General features: G+C 44.7%; 1 protein-coding gene and 1 long non-coding RNA gene across 2 annotated transcripts in view; both read left to right on the forward strand.

Annotated features, from left to right (window-relative positions):
- LOC144687883 (uncharacterized) overlaps positions 1–23,399 on the forward strand; it is a 379,008-nt gene that overhangs the window by 241,424 nt on the left and 114,185 nt on the right. The window lies entirely within an intron of this gene.
- Positions 1–23,399, forward strand: part of LOC144687240 (seizure 6-like protein) — a 148,714-nt gene that overhangs the window by 22,870 nt on the left and 102,445 nt on the right. The window contains exon 4 of the mRNA XM_078553060.1: positions 19,437–19,629. Coding sequence (XP_078409186.1) covers positions 19,437–19,629 — 193 coding nt within the window. The remainder of the gene's footprint in view (positions 1–19,436; positions 19,630–23,399) is intronic.

A 23,399-nucleotide genomic window follows, 5' to 3' on the forward strand; every position in this document is an offset into this window, starting at 1 on the left:
TACACTCTAGCATGAGTCAGCACCTTAAGGACAGAAGAAAAGAAAAAAATATACATAGCAGCTTTCAGGATCTCAGGACATCCCAAAGCACTTCAAAGCCAACACTTGTTGCAATGTACAAAACGTGGCACCCACTTTTGCAATACAGCAAGATCCTATAATCAGTATTGAGGTTAATGACCTGATAATCTATTTTATTGATGTTGGCTGAGGGATAAATATTTCCTAAGACACAATTCCTCTTTGAAAGAGTGCTGTGGGATTTTTTGCATCCACCCGAGAGGGCAGATGGAGCCTTGGTTTAATGTTTCATCTGACAGACGGTGCCTCTGACAGTGCAGCACACCCTATGCTGAAGAGTCAATCTAGAGGGAAAATTGGGAGGACAGTAGAATAGAAAACAGGAAACATAGGCAGTTCGGCATTAAAATTAGAGAAGGCCTTGGTATCAGTGCAAGACAGTTTGACAAAACTAAATAATTACATTCCTCGACTTGATTCCGACCGTTCTCATTCCTGTGAGGCCGTCCTCTTAAGAAGTTGAATATATATGTTCTTCTAAAGCATGGTTGAGCGAGCTGTCACTTTAACTGTTCAATTTTAAACAGTCTGAATTAGTTTTCATAAATCAAGATTACCTTGTCGACTTTCATCTACCTCTCCATTAATGAAAGTGCTCTTCCCTCTCTTCTGTGAAAAACAAATTTGTGTGGTCCCTCGGATTTTTATCTCTTCCTTTAATTTCCCTGTCCCAGTTGAAAGGGATTTTTAAAAAAAATTAATTGTTGGGTGATCCTCAATGTGAGGAACTCGTACATTTGTTTGCGGTTCACAACTGCTGGCGAGTGGCAGGGCAAGAACAGACCCTGCCTTCCTGTCATGTGACACCATGCGCTATTCCACATGTTTTAATCCCAATTTGAATAAACCGCTGGGCAGCGAATGCCCCAAGGCGATTTATACAAAGTATTACAAGGTAATAACATAGAAATATACAGGATATACAGTGTGAAAACAGGCCCTTCAGTCCAACCAGCCCATACTGGCGTTAATGTCTTCACTAAACCCCCCCTCCCGTTGCACCTCCTCTGACTCTATTTACAGCACAGTAATATTTGCCCCCTTGCAGAACAACCTAGTCTCCTCTCAGTGGCTCCTCCTCCAGTTTGGTGTTCCGACTGGATTGGGAACATAGGGCAGAATTTTATGTTCGGCGGGCGGGCACGCGCCCGACACACCCGAGCATAAAACGATGCGCCATGATGTCAGGCGTGCGCCCTGACATCATCGTGCACTCGCGCGATATAAAAGGCCTGTTAAGGCCGTTCACTAGCTAATTAAATTCAAATTTACGCTGCCCGTCCAACCTTACGGCAAAAAGGCCAAGCAGCCTTTACACATTTTAAGAAACCCCCTCACCCACGAGCGGGATGAGGTTTCCTAAAGCAAATAAACGTTGGTCGGGATTTCCCGGACGGCGAGCTGGGGGGTGCGGGGCCCACTCGCCGACGTGTGAAATGACGTCGGGTGGAACTCCCGAAGTCACCCTGCCTCATTTCAATTTTCAGGTCGGCGGGGGCGCAGCTGAATCAGCTGTGTGCCCGCCGACCTGTCAGTGGCCTATTGAGGCCATTGACAAAGTCATTAAAGTAATTAGTGGACCTGCCCGTCCAACCTCAAGGTTGGCGGGTCGGCCAGGAGCCCTAGTGGGCATTAGAAAAAGTGTGAAACCTCATCCATCGGCAGGATGAAGTTTCATGGAGGTTTTTAAATTTTTAATAAAAGCGTAACTAAAAGTGATGGACATGTCCCAACCCATGTGACAGTGTCACATGAGGGGACATGTCAGGGAAATTTTTTTTTCTATTCTTTAACATTTTTTAAATGTGGAGCCGATCTCCCTCGGGCTGCACTTAGCCTCAGGGAGATGAGTGCGCTCTCTCGCACGCATACACGAAAGAGCGCACTCTCGGCTCAGGGAATCCCGCCCTCCCGCACAGGGAGTGCATAGCGCTTCCTGGCGGACATCACGCTGGGTGGGCCTTAATTGGGGGTGCCTCCACCCGCCCGCTCATGAACCTCCCCTCCGACGGGGGGTAAAATTCTGCCCATTAAATAAAAACTTTAATTTGGAGTTAAAAACATGTTCCATCTCATGTGACATGGTATATTAAATTTTTACTGCCTTTATTAATTTTTTTAAAAAGCGTTTAATCTCTCTGAGGCAGCTCCGTGCTCAGGGAGATTGAAGCGCCCTTTCGCGCACATGCACGAACTGTGCACTAGGCCTGGCTCTCCCTGCACCCTCCGCCCGCACAGGTAGCGCTCAGCGCTGCCCCTCGCGATCCACACAGGGTGGGCCTTAATTGGCCCACCCACGTGAAATCGCAGAGTGGAGCCGTTCGTGGGCGGCGGTCAGCTGCCCAACCACCCCCGCCTGCCCCCACCGAGCACCCCCGCCAAGGGCAAAATCCTGCCCATAATAGCAGAGCTTGAACCTGCAATATTGAACGGTATGGGCAGCAGATAGATGGGAACACCACCACCTGGAAGTTCCCCCTCCAAGTCACTCACCATCCTGACTTGGAAATATATCGCCATTCCTTCACTGTTGCTGGGTCAAAATCCTGGAACTCCCTCCCTAACAGCACTGTGGGTGTACCTACACCACAGGGACTGCAGCGGTTCAAGAAGGCAGCTCACCACCACCTTCTCAAGGGCAACTACAGATGGGCAATAAATGCTGGCCCAGCCAGCGAAGCCCATATCCTGTGAATAAATATTAAAAAACCATGCTGTCCAGATACAGTCCTGCTGACAGCAAAAGTGGGAACCAGCAGAAGGCAACTTCACTAGATACCTGCTTCCCGACACCTCTCCCTCTCTACCCACCCTCCTTCCCCCTCCACCCCCCCACTCTGCCTCAACTAGTCATTCTTGCTAATCAAGAGGCTCTTAAGCTTCAGAACTGGACAGTTACATCAGGGACACAATTTAAAAATAAGCAGTCTCCTATTTAAGACGGAGACAAGGAGGAATTTTTTAACTCAGAGGTCGTTAGACTTTGGAATTCTCTTCCCCAGAGAGCAGTGGAATGCGCTAATGTTGGGGGGTAATCCATCTTAGGAGGGGAGGTATCTCCCCCTTCCTGCCTGTCTTTAGCCCATGCAGTAAAACCTGCAGGATTGGTCACCTTCTTCCTGCCTTCCCCAGCCACATGTATTATAGTGAAGGCGGAATGAGGTCCTTAACTGGCTACTTAAGGGCCTCAATAGGCCTAAGGGCAGGCGGGCTGCCTGACACTTTACCCACCCCCTGTAACATAAGCAACAGATCAGGGGTGGGCAGGAAAACAGTGGCGTCTTTGACCATACGTGCGTACGAATACATACGAACAAGGAGCAGGAGTAGGCCATTCAGCCTCTCGAGCTTGGTCCACCATTTAATAAGATCATGGCTGATCTGATAGTAACCTGAAATCTACATCCCACCTACCCCCAATAACCTATCACCCCCTTTGCTTACCTAGAATCTAACCACCTCTGCCATAAAAAATATTCAAAGACTCTGTTTCCACCACCTTTTCAGGAAGAGGGTTCCAAAGACTCACCACCCCCTGAGTGAAAAAATATTACCTCATCTCTGTGTTAAATGGGCGACCCCTTATTTTAAAACTGTGACCCCTAGTTCTAGATTCTCCCACAAGAGGAAACATTCTCTCCACATCCACCCTGTCAAGACCCCTCAGGATCTTATATGTTTCAATCAAGACGCCGTTTACTCTTCTAAACTCCAGCGGATACAAGCCTAGTCTGTCCAACCTTTCCTCATAAGGCAACCCTCCCATTCCAGGTATTAGTCTGGTAAACCTTCTCTGAACTGCTTCCAATGCATCTACATCCTTCCTTAAATAAAGTGATCAGTACTGTACACAGTACTCCAAATGTGGTCTCACTAGTGCCCTGTACAACTGAAGCATAACCTCCCTACTTTTGTATTCAATTCCCCTCGCAATAAATGATAGCATTCTATTAGCTTTCCTAATTACTTCCTGCACTTGCGTACTAGCCTGAGTATGAGGTGGCTGACCACCCATTTTATTTTTTGTGACCCCCCCCACCTTACCCTGCCTTCAGATACACCGGCGGGGGGGGCATAAAATTCACCCCCTTGTCACTTTAAGAGATGGTGCTACATGTACGCTGTTTGAATCCATGATACTACACTGTGCATCCTGTCACAGTGATGAATGGCAAGCAATCAACTACCTTCTGCGATCGGAGCCATGGCAACAGCGACTGATCTGTGCGTATTTTCTTTCTGTTAAAGGAGAAAAGACTGGCCAAGGATCTCGTAAAGATGAGGAGATTATAGTCAGAAATGCCATGAATATTGATAACTATGCTGTTGCTTTTACTAAATATAATACTTTTAAAAAATACCACCTGCAACTATTCAAGGATTAATTAAGAGGAGGTTCGTTCTGAATGGTTTGAATTACTGCATTTTAAGCCCATGTCCATAACTCAGATAACATAACTGTTACGTACATACAAACATACGAATTGGGGGCAGGAATAGGCCACTCGGCCCTTCGAGCCTGTTCTGCCATTCAATAAAATCATGGCTGATCTGACTGTACCTCCCCCGCCTACCCCAATAATCTTTCACCCCTCTGTTTATCAAGAATCTATCTAGTTCTGCCTTATAATTATTCAAAGACTCTGCTTCCACCGCCTTTTGAGGAAGAGAGTTCCAAAGACTCTTAACCCTCTGAGAGAAAAAAATTCACCTCATCTCTGTCATAAATGAGCGACACCTTATTTTTAAACAGTGACCCCTAGTTCTAGATTCTCCCACAAGAGGAAACATCCTCTCCACATCCACCCTGTCAAGACCCCTCAGGATCAATCAAGTCGCCTCTTACTCTTCTAAACTCCAGCGGATACAAGCCTAGCCTGTCCAATCTTTTCTCACAAGACAACCCGCCCGTTCCTGGTATTAGTCCAGTAAACTTTCTCTGAACTGTTCCTAATGCATTTACATCCTTCCTTAAATAAGGAGATCAATACTGTGCACAGTACTCCAAGTGTGGTCTCACTGGTTTTCTGTACAACTGAAGCATAACCTCACCACTTTTATATTCAATTCCCTATGCAATAAACGATAATATTCTATTCGCTTTCCTAATTACTTTCTGCACCTGCATACTAGCCTTCTATGATTAATGCACTAGGACACCCAGATCCCTCTGAACCTCAGAGCTCTGCAATCTCTCACCATTTAGATAATATGCTTCTTTTTTATTCTTCCTGCCAAAATGGACAATTTCACATTTTCCTACATTATACACCATTGTCAGATCTTTGCCCACTCGCTTAACCTATCTACGCCCCCTTGTAGCCTCCTTATGTCCAATTCACAACTTGCTTCCCTACCTATCTTTGTATCATCAGCAAATTTAGCAACCAAATCTTCTGTCCCTTCATCCAAGTCATTTATATATAAATTGTAACAAAGTTCGTTCTCTTTGCAGGCAATAATTTCTGGTCAGCAGTGTGAAGTTTTGGATTAAGCTGTCAAGTTTATGTGTCTGGAGCTTTACATTTCCAAGAAGATTGTTAGTTTTTTTTTTAATATTCATTCGCCGCATGTGGGCATCACTGGCAAGGCCAGTATTTATTGCCCCCTTGAGAAGGTGATGGTGAGCCGATTTCTTGAACCGCTGCAGTCCGTATGGTAAGACCATAAGACATAGGAGCAGAAATTAGGCCAATCGGCCCATCAAGTCTGCTCCGCCATTCAATCATGGCTGATAAGTTTCTCAACCCCATTCTCCCGCCTTCTCCCCGTAACCTTTGATCCCCTTACCAATCAGGAACCTATCTATCTCGGTCTTAAATACACTGGTGATGGTCATGTAGCAGTTTCGATATAACTGTGTGCCTTGCTAAGCCATTTCAGGGGACAGTTAAGAGTCAACCATATTGCTGTGGGTCTGGAGCCACATATCGGTCAGACCGGGTTAGGACGGCAGATTTCCTTCCCAAAAGTGAACCAGGTGGGTTTTTACCACAATCCAGGAACTTCACCATTACAAATCCTAGCTTTTTATTCCAGTTTTATTTATTTAATTAGCTGAATTTAAATCCCCTAACTGTTTTGGTGAGATTTGAACTCATGTCTCTGGATCATTAATCCAGGATTACTCGTCCAGTAGCATAACTACTATGTTTTTCTCTTTTCCTTTGTCAGCCTTCCATCTCAAGACGATGGTTTGCACTGTAGTGGTAAGCCCTGTGTTAACCATTGCCTGATGTGGCTCAGGAGCCCCACTCTGTCATGGCAGTCCCTAGCACATTCGCTGCAGAGGAAGACAGTGGACTGAGAAGGTTCATGATTCACTGGCCTCTGTTTTCTCTAAGCCCTCTTCTTGGCCAGCTGAGCTTTCCGTTTCTGCTTGCCTCTTCCAATGCCCCTTCAAGTCTGTCCAGCTGCAGCCACCAACTACCAGGTCTCAGTCTCAGTGTGCACCATCCTCATATCTCACTTGCAGGTGTCCTTGTAGAGAAGGTGGTTGTGACCCAATGGCCAGTACACCGTGGAGAAGGTCTTTGGGTATATGGCTGTCATCCATTCAATGAATGTAGCCAAGCCAGTGCAGACGTCAATGGCTTATCAATGAGTATATGCTGATGGAGTTAGCACACTCCAGAGCCTTGTGTGAGTTGGTGACCTTGTCCTTCCAGGAGATACTGAGGATACGTCTGAGACAGTGAAGATGGAAAATCTTCAGTCTTTTCTCCTGCCTAGTGTATGTTGTCCAAGTCTCACCATAGGAGAGGAGTGTGCTGAGCACACAGGCTTGGTAGACTCGCAGTTCAGTGTTCTCAGTCAGGCTGCCCTTGCTCCACACTCTCTTACTCAGCTGGGACATAACAGCTGTAGCTTTTGTGATGCATGTGTTGATTTCATCACCAAGTGACAGATTGCTGGTGATTGTGGAGTCTAGGTATGTGAAGCTATTCACAATCTCCTGCATCACATTGTCAATGCTGAAAGATGCCAGTACATCAACATTCTGGACATTGACATTTGTCTTCCTGATGCTGAGGGTCAAACCAAACACTTTACATGCATGAGAGAATCTGTCCATTTGCTGTTGAAAGCGTTCCTCAGTATGGAATGTTAGTGCAGCATCGTCATTGTAGAGCAACTCTCTGATGAGGACTTGGCGCACTAGCGAGGCTGAACAGCTTTCCTTCCAAGGCTGAAGGATACCAGTTATGGACATTGTGGATGAAATTGGCCAAGGACAGGGTTGTAAATCAAGCGGTAATGCTGTAGTCACTTGATATTCTCAATAATTAGCAGAGCCTGTATATATCGGCCATGTTGTAGCAATTGACAAACGTGACTTCACTTGTTTTACATCCCTGTTCGATGATGTAAGTGCTGCCTGGAGCACCTCAGGGCTTGAGACTGGGGTCATTACTGAAAGAAGAATTGGGAGAGTTGCATAACGGGACATCATCCATTTTGCACTGTCATCAAAAGAGAAAATGACCCCCAATCTGCTCAAACTATTACATGCTTTATCAATATTTCAATTAGGTGCCTGGTTAGGTCCAGGCTGAAATTGGAGTCAATGTGCCAGATGGAGTTTGTAAGTTTGCAGCTGTTGCCGTGTGTAAAATTGTTTTTGAGTGTAATCTAGCTTTTTGTTTTCTTTATGTCTTTCAATTCATTATTGAGAGCCCTAAAAGCCATATGAGTACAAAATGCTGGTGTTCTTTTTCGATGAAAAATCCAGGAATGAAACATCTGTTGTGGCTACCTGACCTATCAGTCATTTAGGCAGTGCAGGAATATCGATCCAGAAAGCCTCCGGTTACATCAAATGTGGAGTTCACAGACAAATGGGAAGGTTGTATATGATTTCTACAGCGGCGTGTGCAATTTTGGCAGCTCCTAGATTTGTAAATGTGGCAGCTTTCCTCAAGAGCCAGAGGTTGTTGATCTTGTAACTTTGGATGAAACAGGCATTTATCAATGAACCCTGAGGGAGATTATTGGAGAAATCAGATGGGACAGAAATGGTGTTTTTTTTGCCTTTGTCGAATAATCACCGCCCTCCTTTCTGTCACCATTCACCAAGAGTTAAATGCAGATTCGGATAACAGGTTCCAGGAACCCAAAAGCTTTCTCATGCAATTGAAAAAGTCTGTTTTCCTTTCACTGCCCCTTGATAATTACCACAGCATATAGGCTGCACTGTGCAGAAGTAAATTGAATTAGATTACACAGAAATTGAATTTCCCTGCCCTGGGACAGCAATTAATGAAATGACTTTCTTTGGATCATTGAACATGACTTTGAGCTGTGCATTGTTGTATTGTGACTCTGAAGGAGCCCATGTTGTCTAGTAGGAGCTTTATAGCTGCAACACATCAGGCTCAACAAAAATAATTGGTTTCTTTTGTTTGCATGTTCATGTTGGCTCATTAAACTGAAGAATGACAGTACTGCGAAGGAGACCTTTTTTTTGCTCTTATCCACTGACAGAATTAAGTAAACCCAGGTCAGGTACAAAGTAACGTAGGATTAGCTGGAGAGCGCAGGATTTCCGAAAAAGAGAGGGTGATTCTGAACCTTAGCCAGGACTGACACTTGGTCATTAAAGGTTTGATTTTCTTCAAATACTTAAGGTACGAAACAATCTCCGAGGTGGCAGATGGCCAAGATGGGGTCTTAAGCTGCACCGCCTATTCAGCCTGTGTTTAAGGCAAGACGCCATCTGGGCAAGAGAGTTGAAGTGATTAGGAAGGCAAATGGAATATTGGCCTTTATTGCAATGCATGGAGTATAAAAGTAAAGAAGTCTTGTTACAATTGCACAGGGCATTGGCAAGACCACATCTGGAATACTGCATACAGCTTTGGTCTCATTTAAGAAGGGATATACTTGCATTGGAAGAAGCTCAGAGAAGGTTCACTAGGTTGAAATCTGGGATAAAGGAATTGTCTTATGAGGAAAGATCGAGCAGCTTGGGCCGATACCCATTGGAGTTTAGAAGAATGAGATGTGATCTTATTGAAACATAAAATTCTGAGAGGGTGGATGCTGAGAGGTTGTTTCCCCTGGTAGGAGGCACTGTTTTAAAATAAGATGGTCTCCCATTTAAGACACAGATAAGAAGGAATTTCTTCTCTTGGAGGATCATTATTGTTTGGAATTATCTACTCAGAGAGCAGCAGAGGCTGGGTCATTGAATATGTTCAAGGCTGAGTTAGATAGATTTTTGAACTACAAGGATGTCAAAGGTAATGGGGACAGGCAGGAAAGTAGAGTTGAGGCCACAATCAGAGCAGCCATGATCTTATTGAATGGTGGAGCAGGTTCGAGGGGCCGAATGGCCTACTCCTGCTCCATTTCTTATTTTCTTATGTTCTTATAAACCTGCACTAGGAACAGCCACCCAGAGGCTTATTAAGGGTCTAACTGCTACTTAAAATACCTGTTAGCACTCATTAAGAAGGCTGCAAGACATTTTGGTGGCTAGCATTTGTCCTAATGCCTTCTCTATTACATGCAAAAATAATTTGATGCTTATTAATATTCCATAAAGTCTTGTCGCTGCAGAGTATACAACACATTGACATGCTATATAATTTGGCAATGAAAAACAACTTTGCAGAAAATTAGTGAGAAACTGTGGCTGTCAACAGTATTGTTAATCAATAACCACTTGTGTAAAATGGAGAACATTTTTTACAATCATCTTTTCATCTGTCCTAACCAATAATGGAAATATGTTTTGGGGATTACATGCTGCTTGTATAGTAGAATTGGTTTTTAATTGCCTGAATAAAATTGTATAATGATTAGATTTGGATATGATTTTCCTCAATCTTCCTCTGCATCACTTTTTCTTCCATATAATATCAGAATACCATATACCACTTTTAACATCCTAGGGGTTACCATTGACCACACACTGAACTGAATCAGCCATATAAATATTGTGGCTACAAGAGCAGATCAGAGGCTGGGAATTCTACAATGAGTATCTCACTTCCTGACTCTCCAAGCTCTGCCCACCATATCCAAGGTGCAAGTCAGGATTGTGATGGAATGTTCTCCACTTGCCTGGATGAGCGCAGCTCCAATGGCACTCAAGAAGCTTGACACCATCCAGGACAAAGTAGCCCACTTGATTGACACCCTATCCACCACCTTAAACATCTACCCCCTCCACCATCAACACACTGTGACAAGGAGCGCCGCAGCAATTTACCAAAGGTCCTTCAACAGCACCTTCCAAACCCACAACCTCAACCACCTTAAGGACAAGGGCAGCAGATGCACGTGAACACCACCACCTGCACATTTCCCCCCATGTCACACACCATCCTGACTTGGAACTATATCGGCTGTTCCTTCATTGTTGCTAGGTCAAAATCCTGGAACTCCCTCCCTAACAGCACTGTGGGTGTACCTACACCACATGGACTGCAGCGGTTCAAGAATACGGCTCACCACCACCTTCTGAAGGACAATTAAGGATGCCTAACCAGCAATGCTCACATCCCATGGATGAATAAATAAAACAAAGAGACCCTGTATTCAAAGGAGGATAATATGATGGAGGTCACTTCCACATATTCATGAGGTCAAATAACTTTGCCTTTCTGTATCCGCTCCCCTAATATATAAGTCTCACACTGGGAACTCCTCAGAGTCCTTTTCAGGGAGGCTGCTTCAGTCATACAACAAACAAATAATGATTTTAAACATTAATCCAAGCCCCAAACACTCTTCAAACAGAGAAAACTAATTGGAGGAAAACAGCAGGAATTGAGCACACGAGGATCAATTAATTGCACTGAAAGATTGGAAAAAATTACACTGAAGATAAAAAACGACAGCAACTTTTTTTTAATCGCACCTTTAACATAATAAAATGTCACAAAGCGCTTCAGGAGCATTACAAAACAATGTATGACACCAAGCCACATAAGGGGATATTAAGTCAGATGTTCAAAAGCTTGGTCAAAGAGGTAGGTTTTAGGGAATGTCTTAAAGGAGGCAAGTGAGACAGAGGGTGGAGTAGGGTAGGGAGGGTATTCCAGAGCTTGGAACCAAAGCAACTGAAGACATGGGGCAGAATTTTACGGCCCCATTTTGGTGGGGACGGGGCTGTAAATTGCGGCGGGCCGTTATAAATCCCATTGATGACAGCGGGAACGTGAAATCCCGCTGCCGTAAAATTCTGCCCATGATCACCAATACTGGAGTGATTATTATTGGGGATGCACAAAAGGCCAGAGTTAGAGGAACGTAGGTAGCCCAGGTGGCGTGGGGTTGATGGAGATTACAGAGACAGTGATGTGTGAGGCTGTAGACAGATCTGAAAGCAAGGATGAGAAGTTTAAAATCAAGATGTTGCTTGGTTGGGAACCCATGTAGATCAGCGAGCACTGGGAATGGGACCCGCTGTGAGTTAAGACACAGGCAGAGTTCTGGATGTCCTCAATTTTACGGAGGTTAAAGGTGGGAGACCATACAGCAATGTGCATGAACAGTTGAGCCTGGAGGTAATGAAGGCATGAATGAAGGTTTCAGCAGCAAATAAGTTGAGGCAAAGGCAAAATCAGACGATGTTGCGGAGGTGGAAATAGGAGGTCTTAGTGATGGTACATATGACCAGAAGCTCGTCTCGGGATCAAATGTGACACCAAAGTTGAGAACAGATGAGCTTAATCTCAGACGGTTGCCAAGCAGAGGGAGTAATCAATAATAAATAATCAAACTTTCTTTCTCCTTTATTTGCTCTCTGCATGAATTGGGAATATATCAAAGTACTAGCAATGAAACAGAAATGATTTATTCCATGATTAGATCTGAGGCATAACTCAGGACAGATATGCATGGCAACATAGCTATTCCTCAGGAAATCCTTCATAACAGTAACAATTAGTGACATCATGCATTGAGTTTCCACCCTTGCGGTCAGCGTCAAATGAAGGGTTTCATTTTCCAAGAACTCTTCGTGAATGTCAAAATTAGAGCATGATTTCCCAACAGTTTTCTTTAGAAAAAATGACTAGTTGAAAGGGATTGACATAAGGCAACGAGTAACAAAAAGATTCCTTAATCAATGTAGTGATAGCAAGCATATCTTCCCCTCCCCGCCCCTCCACTTTCGGCATGGAGTTCCCTCCATTACAACCTGGTCCACTCTCCCATCACCAAAATACCCACTCCCCATTCTGATTAGGCGCTTTACAGCTGTCTGGACTCTTAAGTTGATTTCAATAATTTCAGATCAGAATCACTCCTCCTATTTTCTCAGACAACAGATGCTGATGATGATTCTGTTCGTGCCATTTACACCTCTTCTAGACCCATCGTTTGTTTCTTTCTTTGTCCCATTACCACCCGCTTTAAGCCTTGCGTCATCACCCCTTTTATCATGTAATCCTGCCTGCCTTCCACCCTATCACACATGTTCCCTCCTGTTCCTTCCCCCCCCCCCCACCCCCCCCCACCTCCCTCCACCGCCCCCACCACCCGCCTCATCCTCCCCAAAGAAAGCAGGACAGATTTGCTCAAGCCAGTGGACAGGAAGCCAGGGAGATTTTTCCACTGGCCCTTCCATGAGCAGAAACCAATACTTAAAACAGCTTTCGTCTCACGCCTTGCCAGACTTGAAAAGAACCTTTCCTCGGAGTGGTTGCCAGAGAAAATTCTTTCAGCCCAGGCACCAATCTGTTGCATGCAAATGGCTCACACTGTATTTGGACAACTCTTATCTAGTACATTTCAGTCATCATCCTGAAGTGCTGCCGAATGCTTTGGCATTATCTGCTTGGCTAATTATCAAACTAATGAAGTGTCTCATCCATGACGGCCACTTAACCACACCGCTAATGTCAAGATGAGGAGCTCCAAAAGAAATGATTACAGACTAAATAATTGTACAGCTTCCGAAATTGTAACCGTTGCAGGAAATCTTTCATTTGCAGTGTGGATTCTTATGCATAAGCTCAGCATTTCTGTGCGTATAGTTAAAAATGCCATCAAACATACAGGCCCCAGTAAAATATTACAGGCTCCATCATGCCCTTAAGTAAGGCCTAGACTCAAAACATCACCTACAATTTAGCAGCACTCTCACACTGTAGTAACTCTGCCAATCACAGAAACCATGCTGGGGTTGTTACTCAAACATAACAGCCGCTTAGAGACATTCTACCTTTCCCTTCTCCAAACGTGACAGCTGAAGATTTGACATTTTTCTGCTGAAGACAGATAGTCATTGTTGCTATTGTTTTCTAAGCCCTTTGGTGCTAAACCTTGCATCTTTTCTTTTCTCTCTCTCCACTTTACACTGATGAGGAAATGAGGCCTGAAAAGGTTGTAAAAGTTCCATGGGAATCGGCTGAAAGTTCTGTTCTTATTTTTCCTCCTTAATGCGCTGAGGATCAGCATTCAGGGAGTTGGAGCCTCTAAGTGTTATCCACCATGCGAAGAAGCTGATGCACACGGTTCTCCCTTTATCACATGTAGCAGAAAGAAAAGAGAAAGGACTTGCATTTTCAAAGCGCTTTTCGTGACCTCAGGACATCCCAAAATGCTTTACAGCCAATGAAACACTCCTGAAGGGTAGTCACTGTTATAATGTAGGAAAATCAGCAGCCAATTTGCACGCAGAAAACTCCCACAAACAGCAATGGGATAATGAGCAGACAATCACAGACAAACTGACAAATGACCGGTGTTTCTGTGATGTTCATTGAGGGATAAATGTTTACCGGGGCATCAGGGATAACTCCCCTACTCCACTTCAAAATAGTGCCTTGGGATCTTTCACCTCCCCGCAAACAAGCAGATGGGGCTTTCGTTTAACATCCCATTCAAAAGACAGCACCTCCCGCAGAGCAGTGCTGAGAGGCTGTCAGCCTTGATATTTGCGTTCAAGCCCCAGGAAAGAACTTTCCCCCCATCGGGGGGGTTGTGCGGGGGTGGGTGGGAGCGAGCGCAAATCCGATCCGCACCGCCCAATTGGGTCCGCGCCGCCATTTTATGTGGGCGGGCCAATTAAGGCCCACCCAGCATGACGCACACCCAGAAGCGCTGAGCAGGCGGGTTGGGGGGGGGTGGATTCCCTGAGTCAGGGCCTGCGCGCGAAAGAGGTTGGACGGGCAGCATTCTTAGCAACTTTAATTAGTTTAATAATGGCCTTGATAGGCCGTTGACAGTTCGGTGGGTGCGCAGCTGACGCGGCTGCGCACCCACCGAACTGACAATCTAAATGACGCGCGGTGATGCCAGGACGCGTGCCCGACGTCACCGCGCATCATTTTACGGGTCAGCGAGTGGTCCCTGCCCCCGCTCGCCGACAGGAAAATTCAGCCCCTAGAGTAGGGCTTGAACCCGGAACTTTATGACCGAGAGGCAAGAGTGCGACCAATTGAGCCACCACTGGCACCTTACAATAAGATAATTTGATGGTGTAGTTGCTGTTGCAATCTGGGAAATGGAAAATGCTGACAGTATACAGACCGACACCATCTGTAGACTAACCTGGACATGTTTCCCCCCATTCCCGAATTAGGCTCCCAGGCCCAGATTTTAACTCCTGGGTCAGATGTGCAGAGACAGGAGAATTCCTGGCCTTTAAACATGGTGGCCCGCACTCTGATTTTCATTTCAGGGCACAGGCTGGATTAGAATTCAGGCCCGCCGCGCCCAGGAAAAGCGCAGAGACCATCGGGTATGGAAGCGGGCTGGGCTCCGGCACTTTGTTCAATTTAATAAAAAACGATTAAAACAATAACAGCCCCCCACCCTCACCACCGCCCCCTCCCCACCCCACACCTTCCCCGTTCCCCATCCATGTCACCTATATTATGTCACATTACCCAGCCCCCAAGGCTCCTCATATCCCCTATTCCAACTCATGCCCCCTCTACCCGCCACCTTGGCCCTCATAGCCTCAATGTCCCCCCCACCACACTTCCATGGCCCTTAATAGCATCTATGCCAACTTAGTGCCAATTCATGTTAACCCATGCCCCCACCCACCACCCTTTGCCCTTATCCTCTCCATGCCTACACACCTAATACCCACCATGCGCAAAGCTCAGGAGCCATGCTGCATAAATAAAGTTATGTGTCTGTTGATGACGTCACTATTTTTAAAAAAAACGCTTTCATTGATTGAAAAAAACATTAAATACACAAAAACTCTTCAACTAATCTCTTATGAAAACAGGTATAGCCATTTGGAGCTGTCAATCAAACTGCTCACTGAACAAGTGCCCCGCTGTGATAATGTTGGTTTGTAAAATCAGTCAATTGCTGCACAAATTCTATAACGATAACCCTCAGGCTTATGTCGACAGAGTGAAATATCAAACACTGAATTTTTTTTTTAAAGTCCAAACTGGTTTTTAATTTTAAAGCCCAGCAGAGTTAAATGCACTGACAGCTTTGACAGTTCCAATGGGGAGAATTATCTCCCCGTCGGTGGGGGGGTGTCTGAATGGGACCGGGCGCGGGCGGGCGCGCAGCCGATCGCTGCCCGTGATCGGCTGCGCGCCGCCTTTTACTTGGGCGGGCCAATGAAGGCCCGCCCAGCGTGACGCGCACCCGGAAGCGCTGAGCGCTCCCTGTGGCAGTGGGGGTGGTGGCGGGGGAGGCTGAGCCGGGGCCTACAAATGCGCGCGAAAGAGCACTGAAATCTCCCTGAGGCGCGGAGCTGCCTCAGGGAGTTTGGTTTCATTCTCAAAAAGTGGATAAAAGATTTTTAAAAATTATTTGGACATGTCCCCTCATGTGACAGGGTCACATGAGCCTGGACATGTCTATGAATTTTATTTAAAAATTTTTATTAAAGTTTAAAAGGTTTCATGAAGCCTCATCCTGCCCATGGATGAGGTTCCATGAGAAATGCGAAGGCCGCCTGGGCTCTCTGCCTGCCCGCCAGCCTTAGCCCTGTTAATTGTTTTAATTGCTATTTAAATTGCCTTAAAAAGGCCTTTGACAGTTTGGCGGGCACGCAGCTGACTCCGGTGCGCACCCGCCGAACTGAAGATCTGAATGACGCGCGGTGAAGTCATTTTATGCGTTGGTGAGCGGGGCCCACCCCCACACATCAATCAGGTGTTTCAGGGTTTTGACAGTTCTTTTTCAGCTTCGACAGTTCCAATTAGTTTAGGCACTTTTTACGCACAATCATATTTACTTTTAACAGTCCCAAAGGGTACCTTACCTCTTTCAAAGGTATCCTGGGACCATATCAAAGGGGTACCTTACCTCTCCGAAGGAGTACCCTGGCTATCCAAATGAATCCACCAAGCTCAGACCTCCTCTTACCTGGTCTAACCTGTACACGTTGGGTTTCACGCTCCCAGCCTACCCAAAATCCCACTTCAGTGGAGGCAGCTGGTGATTTAAATGGCCAGCTGTCTCCGTAAACCACATATGCGCGAACCCCAGCCTGACCTCTCAAGTCCCGCCCCCGCAAAAATAGAAAACGCCATGTTCAGGAGCAGGACTTAGGATTTCCAAATTGTCCACCATTTCTGTCAGGATGGAGATTCTCTCTGTCCTGTTGACAATCTGGGCCTCGGTTTACCAATTAACCCATCACTGGTCACACAGATGGGCCTTGAAATTACAATTTGTGAATATTAACATAAAATACTTAATGCATGAAATTCATTTGTCCATTATTTAAATCGAGGGATTAAAATAGACAAATTAATGCTTGTGTGAAACATACAGACAGACGAATCTCAAAGGAATGCAATGAATCTATAGAAACATATATCACAGAGCACAGTTTCAATGCAATATTCCAAGGTCGGCGGCAGAAGTTGAACATATCTCACTCCTCCAGCACATTACCCGTGACTGGATCAGTCTGGGAATGAAGAGGAGTAATCCTGCCTACCAAACTGTAAATCCATAGAGCAATATTCTGCCCACTCTGCTCTACAAGGCTAGGACTGCATACCAGTGTCATGCCAAGAAGCCCAGCAGCTTTCATTTGAGCTGCCTTTGGAAGATCAGATGGCAGTCCAAGCAGCCACACCATACTGAGACAGTCACCGCTGGTCACGAGGCCAGAATGCCTGACACTCGCTGACCAAAACGAATTTTCCATGGAGGGCTTGAGTCTGGGGTGCACTCTCATGGCAGTCAAAGGAAGCACTACAAGGACATCCTGAAGGCTCCGCTTAGGGGTTCTGGTATCGACCCTGAGTCCTGGAAGAAGCTCGCCCAGGGCCGCTGCACCTGGCGCAACCAAATAATGGACGTTGCAACCTCCAGTTGAAAGCAAGAGCACATCAGAGGCAGAGAGGTAGTGCAAGGAGAGGAAATTCCAATCTGGAAATTCATCCAAAACTCAGACCTCTGAGGTATCCTGTCCTACCCGCAGCAGAAGCTTCTGGACACAGATCAGCCTTAACAGCCACCTACATACCCACCGGAACCCTACCAAACACCCAAGATGATGAACATGGTCATTTTTACCACAAAGGACAAACAAGATTTTCCAGTAGAACATAAACGACATTAAGCTGAATGCTCCAAATGCCCATGCCTGATACAGAGCCTCACCTTTGCTGTCCATCCTGGTGTCCATATCAGGAGTTTGGAAGCCCATAATTTCCCATTGCAGTGGATGTCAAATCTATGCTCTGCACTTGTGCAATCCCAATACACACACACCTGGAGGCAAGGCTCCACACCAGGCTTATATGTACTCAGAAGGTGGACCTAATAGATCCTTCCATAGTAGATTGTCAGGAAAAATTTGAACAACAAGTCCACAGTGATATTTTAATCCACTCTATTTATAAAATGTCGAAGTAGTGGAGTGTAGATAAGAACTTCTAGTTGAAGAGCAAATCATTTAAATTCTTCAAAAGTATCCACTCAAAATGATTGCATCAAATTAACTGGCCCCATGTAAGATTGCTTGCTGTTGGGAATAATTTAGAATAGTCTAAACAGTTATTTCAATTATTCATTTGTAACTATCTTTCTTTGGTGGTAAAATCCGCTTCTACAGAAAGACAATTTAGGTGATTTTTTTTTAATCTTTAAAATCAAAATGAAAGTGTCGCTCTTTTTTATGTTAAAAAAATAAAGAATAGAATATGCCAGGCAAAGTTGATTGAACTGCAAACTGGTCAAGCAAAAGAAACATTGAGTTCAATATTATCAGGGTTTTAGCGGGTGCCGAGGGCCTTGATGACATATTAATTGCTCATTAGCATTCCATTCAATCATCTCCATTGATTGTATCTTTGTGGTGCCTTCAAAGGAGTTTAAATTTCTGTTCAAACTTCCATGGGCAGATTTAAGCGCTTTAACGTGGAAAATATTCCCATGCATGTTAAAGGCTCACAGAGGAGAAAACCAACCAGCTCCATCCATAAGGCATGTTGGTTGCCAATAAACCGTAAGAAGCAGCTTACTACCAATAGTCCATCTGTAAGTAATTAGCTTAGCCTGTGCACATTGATTTGGCAACGTATTATTTTAGTCCACAATATACAACTTGCAAATGCAGATCGCAGTTCAGCATTTGAGAGTTTAGGCTGGTAGTTGAACAAATATCGCTTCTCACATATCACATCTACTTGAGACGGTAAAGGTTTGTTAGAATGATTTCAATGAACATTCGCGTGTAATGTGTTGGAATGGCTTCATTCATAGCTGGCAAGAACCTCTTCCTTTGAGGGTGGCAACAACTCAACTGATCAATCCCCAGGCATGGAAATCTGGAGGGGTGGGGGGGTGCAGGGGGCAGATCAGAAGTCAAGCCTTTGGCCTCCTGGCTAAGAAGGAAATTTCGACTCAGAGGGTGGAATTTTTACAGGCATGGGGAGGCGCGTTTGGGTACATAGAGGGAGTTCAAAACCCTTGAAATGAAATTGAGTTGGGATCCCAATATCATCCTGCCCTTTTTCGGGTTTCTTCCTTGATTGGTCAGGAAACCCAGAAGCAGGATGCGAGTGCCACGTCTCAGTTAAAGAGCCTCAGCAAAGCACGGTGTAGAGTCCAATAGGTTCCTGATCCGCTGAAGGTCCTGCTGTTTCAGCAGGGAAGAAGTTGCGAAAGTTTCACCTAAAGCATGCGGTGCAATCTGGTAAGGAAGTCAGACACAGGGGGTGAGGGCTCACTGCTGCAGGTTAGTCCACCAGTTTTAGAGAAATTCCTGGTCAGGAAGTGTCATTAGCCCGCAAACAGAGACAGCTTAGATAGATCCATCTTCTGATGAACATTTCAAAATAGTTTAAAATTTGTCAGTCATACCTGATAGGTAAACTCTAACACGCCTCTTCTCAATCTCACTGGCGTGTTCATCAGTCCACCTCCTGGTTAGTGAGAAATTGTGTTGTCTTTCATTTCAGGTTAAGACTCTGAATCTCTCTGAGGGGGAGCAGCTCTCCATCCGTGGATTGGAAGAGGACAACTGGATTGTTTTAGCTAACCAACTGCTTCTGGTTGAAGGCCAGGTGATCCGAAGCCCAACCAACACAATTTCAGTGCTTTTTCGCTCATTCCAATATGGAGGTATTGGGACATTTCAACTCCATTATCAGGGTAAGTAATAAGCCACGCAGTTCTGGAATCCGTTGGCCAAAGCTATAGCTTATGTGAAATGCACCGTTGTGTTCTGTGTGGATGTACAGGGTCCAATCTCTGGAAAGTCAAGATATTAAGGATCTCATTTTCAGAGAAGAATTGTTTTGCTACATAAATTGTCCAATCTTTCAACCTAATTATTTCAATTGATTAATTTGGGCCTTTGGTCTTTCAGGCATAATATATGAATGAAGGGAAGATTATCCAGTTGAAAAAATGCGATGGAAATTCAACTTTTCCATCATTCCTGCATGTTCGAAGAAATATTGTTTTTTTTAATGTTTTGTAAAACCCAGAAAGACATTGCGCAACAACATTCAACAACTTTGGCATATTACACAGGGTAAAGTTCCATTTTCTCAGGAAAGAGAGTGTTATAGAGCTGGCTGGTTCTACTGCCTTTATATTTATTTTACACAAGGTCACAGGAAGGATACAAGTGAGGACTGCCATTTGATCCACCTTGACTCATCCATCTAGAAAGATCCTGCTGTTCCCCCATTACAGGACCTGACTGTTTTCCTAAATGACGATGGGTCTCTGCCCCCACGATTGTTTACTATCTTATACACTCTCATACGATCATCTCTTAGTTCACCCCTTTCAGAGCTGGAAACGCCAGGTCTGTTTCAGCTTTTCTTCATTTCTCAAGTTCCTGATATATGGGGCTTGATTGCGAAAAGTTGGTCAGCATGCCGATTTGCGGGCACCATGTTGCCCCCTGGCCATGTTCCTGATGGTGGGATCACCCGCAAGCGATGTTACACACCGCAAGCGATGTGTAGTAAATGAAGTGGGGAGACCTAATGTCAGAGGCTGACCGGAATTTTCCAATCAGCCTGCCGGTGTCAGAAACTGGGCCACCTGCCTGGAGGTAGCCTCCCGGCAGCAGACCGGGGACCAGTGCTTCAGGCAGGCTTTGAGGCCTTCCCCATCTAACTGGCCACAGTTGCAGCTACTGTCCTTCCCCCTCCACAATGGAGTCCTGGCTGCTGATACCATTTTAAAAAAAATTTGAAACTTTTATAATGTGTAGAAAGGGTGCCTCAAAATGGAGGCATCTTCTCTCCCTTTCACCCGAACTGCAGGCTTCACCCCATTTCATGCTTGGAGAGTCATCTAATCACTGTCCAGCTCCAAGAGCCCACCCACTGTCCTTGAGTGGATGGTGAGCCCGCCCGCTGACTACTAATTAGTCAAATCAGGGAAAATCACTGCCAGGTAACCGGTTTCCCACACAGTGCAGGGTCTTGACCCCCCAACCCCCGCCCCCATTTGACCCAAAAGACAAAATCTTGCCTGTGGAATCAGTTTCCTTATTTATGAACCATGTTGAGGGTCTGAATATCTCTCTTTTGTCATGACAAGAACTAGACAGAGAACTTAAGGTATCATCTGACCAAAGCACTGAATAGTGATCCCATGACTTTCTCTGAGTTGTGCTTCACTGTTTTGGCTATATGCTTCAATAGTCTTTCACTTTATTCATTGTTGCTGCACAGTGATTGGGCAAGAGCATTAAGTCTACAACTTGATTACTGGATCTCTTTCAACTTTGTCTTGAGCTATTCCAAATCCATCCCTGGTTCCTTACCCAATCTTTCTTCACGTGTGCAGCACTTTGTATTTGTTCATAATAATTTTGGTCTGCCATTTATCTACTTGTTTACCTATTCTTTCTAACTCACTTTGCAGTCCCGTTCCAGGTCATTGATCTAAACCGTTGATCTAAACCATTGATGTAAATTAGAAACAGATGGGGTTCCGGCTCAGCACCCAGTACTTCCCTCCATCCTGACGCAACTCATACAAGCATACATAATAAGCATACAAATTAGTAGTAGGAGTAGGTCATTCAGCCCCTCAAACTTGCTCCGCCATTTGATCAGATCATGGCTGATCTGATTGTGGCCTCTACTTCCTTATCTACCCCTTAAACCCTTTGACCCCCTTGTCAGTCAAGAATCTATCCAACTCAGCCTTAAACATGTTCAATGACCCTGCCTCTGCTGTTCTTTGGTGAAGAGAATACCACAGACTAATGACCCTCTGAGAGAAACAAATTCCCCTCATCTCTGTCTTAAACAGGAGGCCCCTTATTTCCAAACTGTGTCCCTGGGTTCTAGTCTATCCCATAAGAGGAAACGTCCTTTCAGCATCCACCCTGTCAAGTCCTCTCAGGTTCCTATCTGTTTCAATAAGATCACCTCTCATTCTTCTTATCTCCAATGGATACAGGCCCAGCCCATCCAACCTTTTCTCATAGGGTAATCCCTTCATCCCAGGAATCAGTCGAGTGAACCTTCTCTACACTGCTTCCAGTACAATTATATCCTTTCTTAATTTTGGAGCCCAAAACTGTACACAATACTCCTGATGTGGCCTCACCAACGCCCTATACAATTGTAGCAAAACTTCCCTACTTCTATATTCCATTCCACTTTCAATAAATGACAACATTCCATTTGCCTTCCTAATCACTTGCTGTACTTGCATGCCAACTTTTTGTGATTCATGTACCAGCACACCCAGCTCCCTTTGTATCTAAGAGTTCTGCAATCTCTCTCCATTTAAATAATTTGCTGCTTTCCTACTCCTCCTGCCAAAGTGGACAAGTTCACACTTCACACATTTCACTCCATCTGCCACATTTTTGCCCACTCACTTAACCCTATCTATATCCCTTTGCAGATTCCTTTTGTCCTCTTCACAACTTACTTTCCTACCTATCTTTGTGTCATCAGCAAATTTAACAATCATATATTTAGTCCCTTTATCCAAATCATTGATATAAATTGTAAATAGTTGAGGCCCCAGTACTGGTCCTTGTAGCAATCCACTCATTGCATCTTGCCAACCCAAAAATGATCAATTTATCCTACTCTTTTCCCTCTTAGCTAGCTAGTCCTCTATCCATACTAATATGTTATCCCCTACACCATGTGCTCTTATTTTGTGTAGTAACCTTTGATGTGGCACCTTGTCAAATGCCTTCTGGAAGTCCAAGAACACCTCATCTACATGTTATCCATGTTGTTTGTTACTTCCTTAAAGAACACTAATAAATTAGTCAAACATGATTACCCTTTCATAAAGCCATGTTGACTCTGCCTGATTGCATTAAGATTTTCTAAGTACCCAGCTGTAACATCCTTAATAATAGATTCCGGAATTTTCCATATGACAGATGGTTACGATAACTGGCCTGTAACTTCCTGTTTTCTGCCTCCCTCCTTTCTTGAATAGAGGAGTTACATTCACCATCTTTCAATCTGATGGGACATTTCCAGAATCTAGAGAATTTTTGAAAGTTAAAACCAATAAATCTACTATTTCAGCAGCTACTTCTTTTAAGACCCTCCTCTAACCAATTTAGGTTTATCTCTAAATTCACACCATTTTTATGCTTAATAGTCTTTTGTGCACAATATTTTGGAAGTTAAGTTGTACCATGTTGTTGCGTTCTTCACTGACAACTTGGCAAGCCATTTCCTCAAAAAAAGGTCAGAGGTTGGTCAGTCACTATCTTTGCCTTCTGAATCTACATTGACCATTGTTTATTAGGTTATTAACATGCAGGTAGTCCCTCAGTGTATACCTGACAATTAATTCCATTATATGGTAAGCCTAATAAGTCAATCTGTTTATCTCCCTCTTTGAAAGTGGATAACACCTTAGCCTGTTTCCAATCTATTGGTACCCCCCTTGTTCATTTGACTCCCTCATTA

This window comes from Cetorhinus maximus, chromosome 12 (genome assembly GCF_964194155.1).
Source record: "Cetorhinus maximus chromosome 12, sCetMax3.hap1.1, whole genome shotgun sequence".
NCBI lineage: Eukaryota > Metazoa > Chordata > Chondrichthyes > Lamniformes > Cetorhinidae > Cetorhinus > Cetorhinus maximus.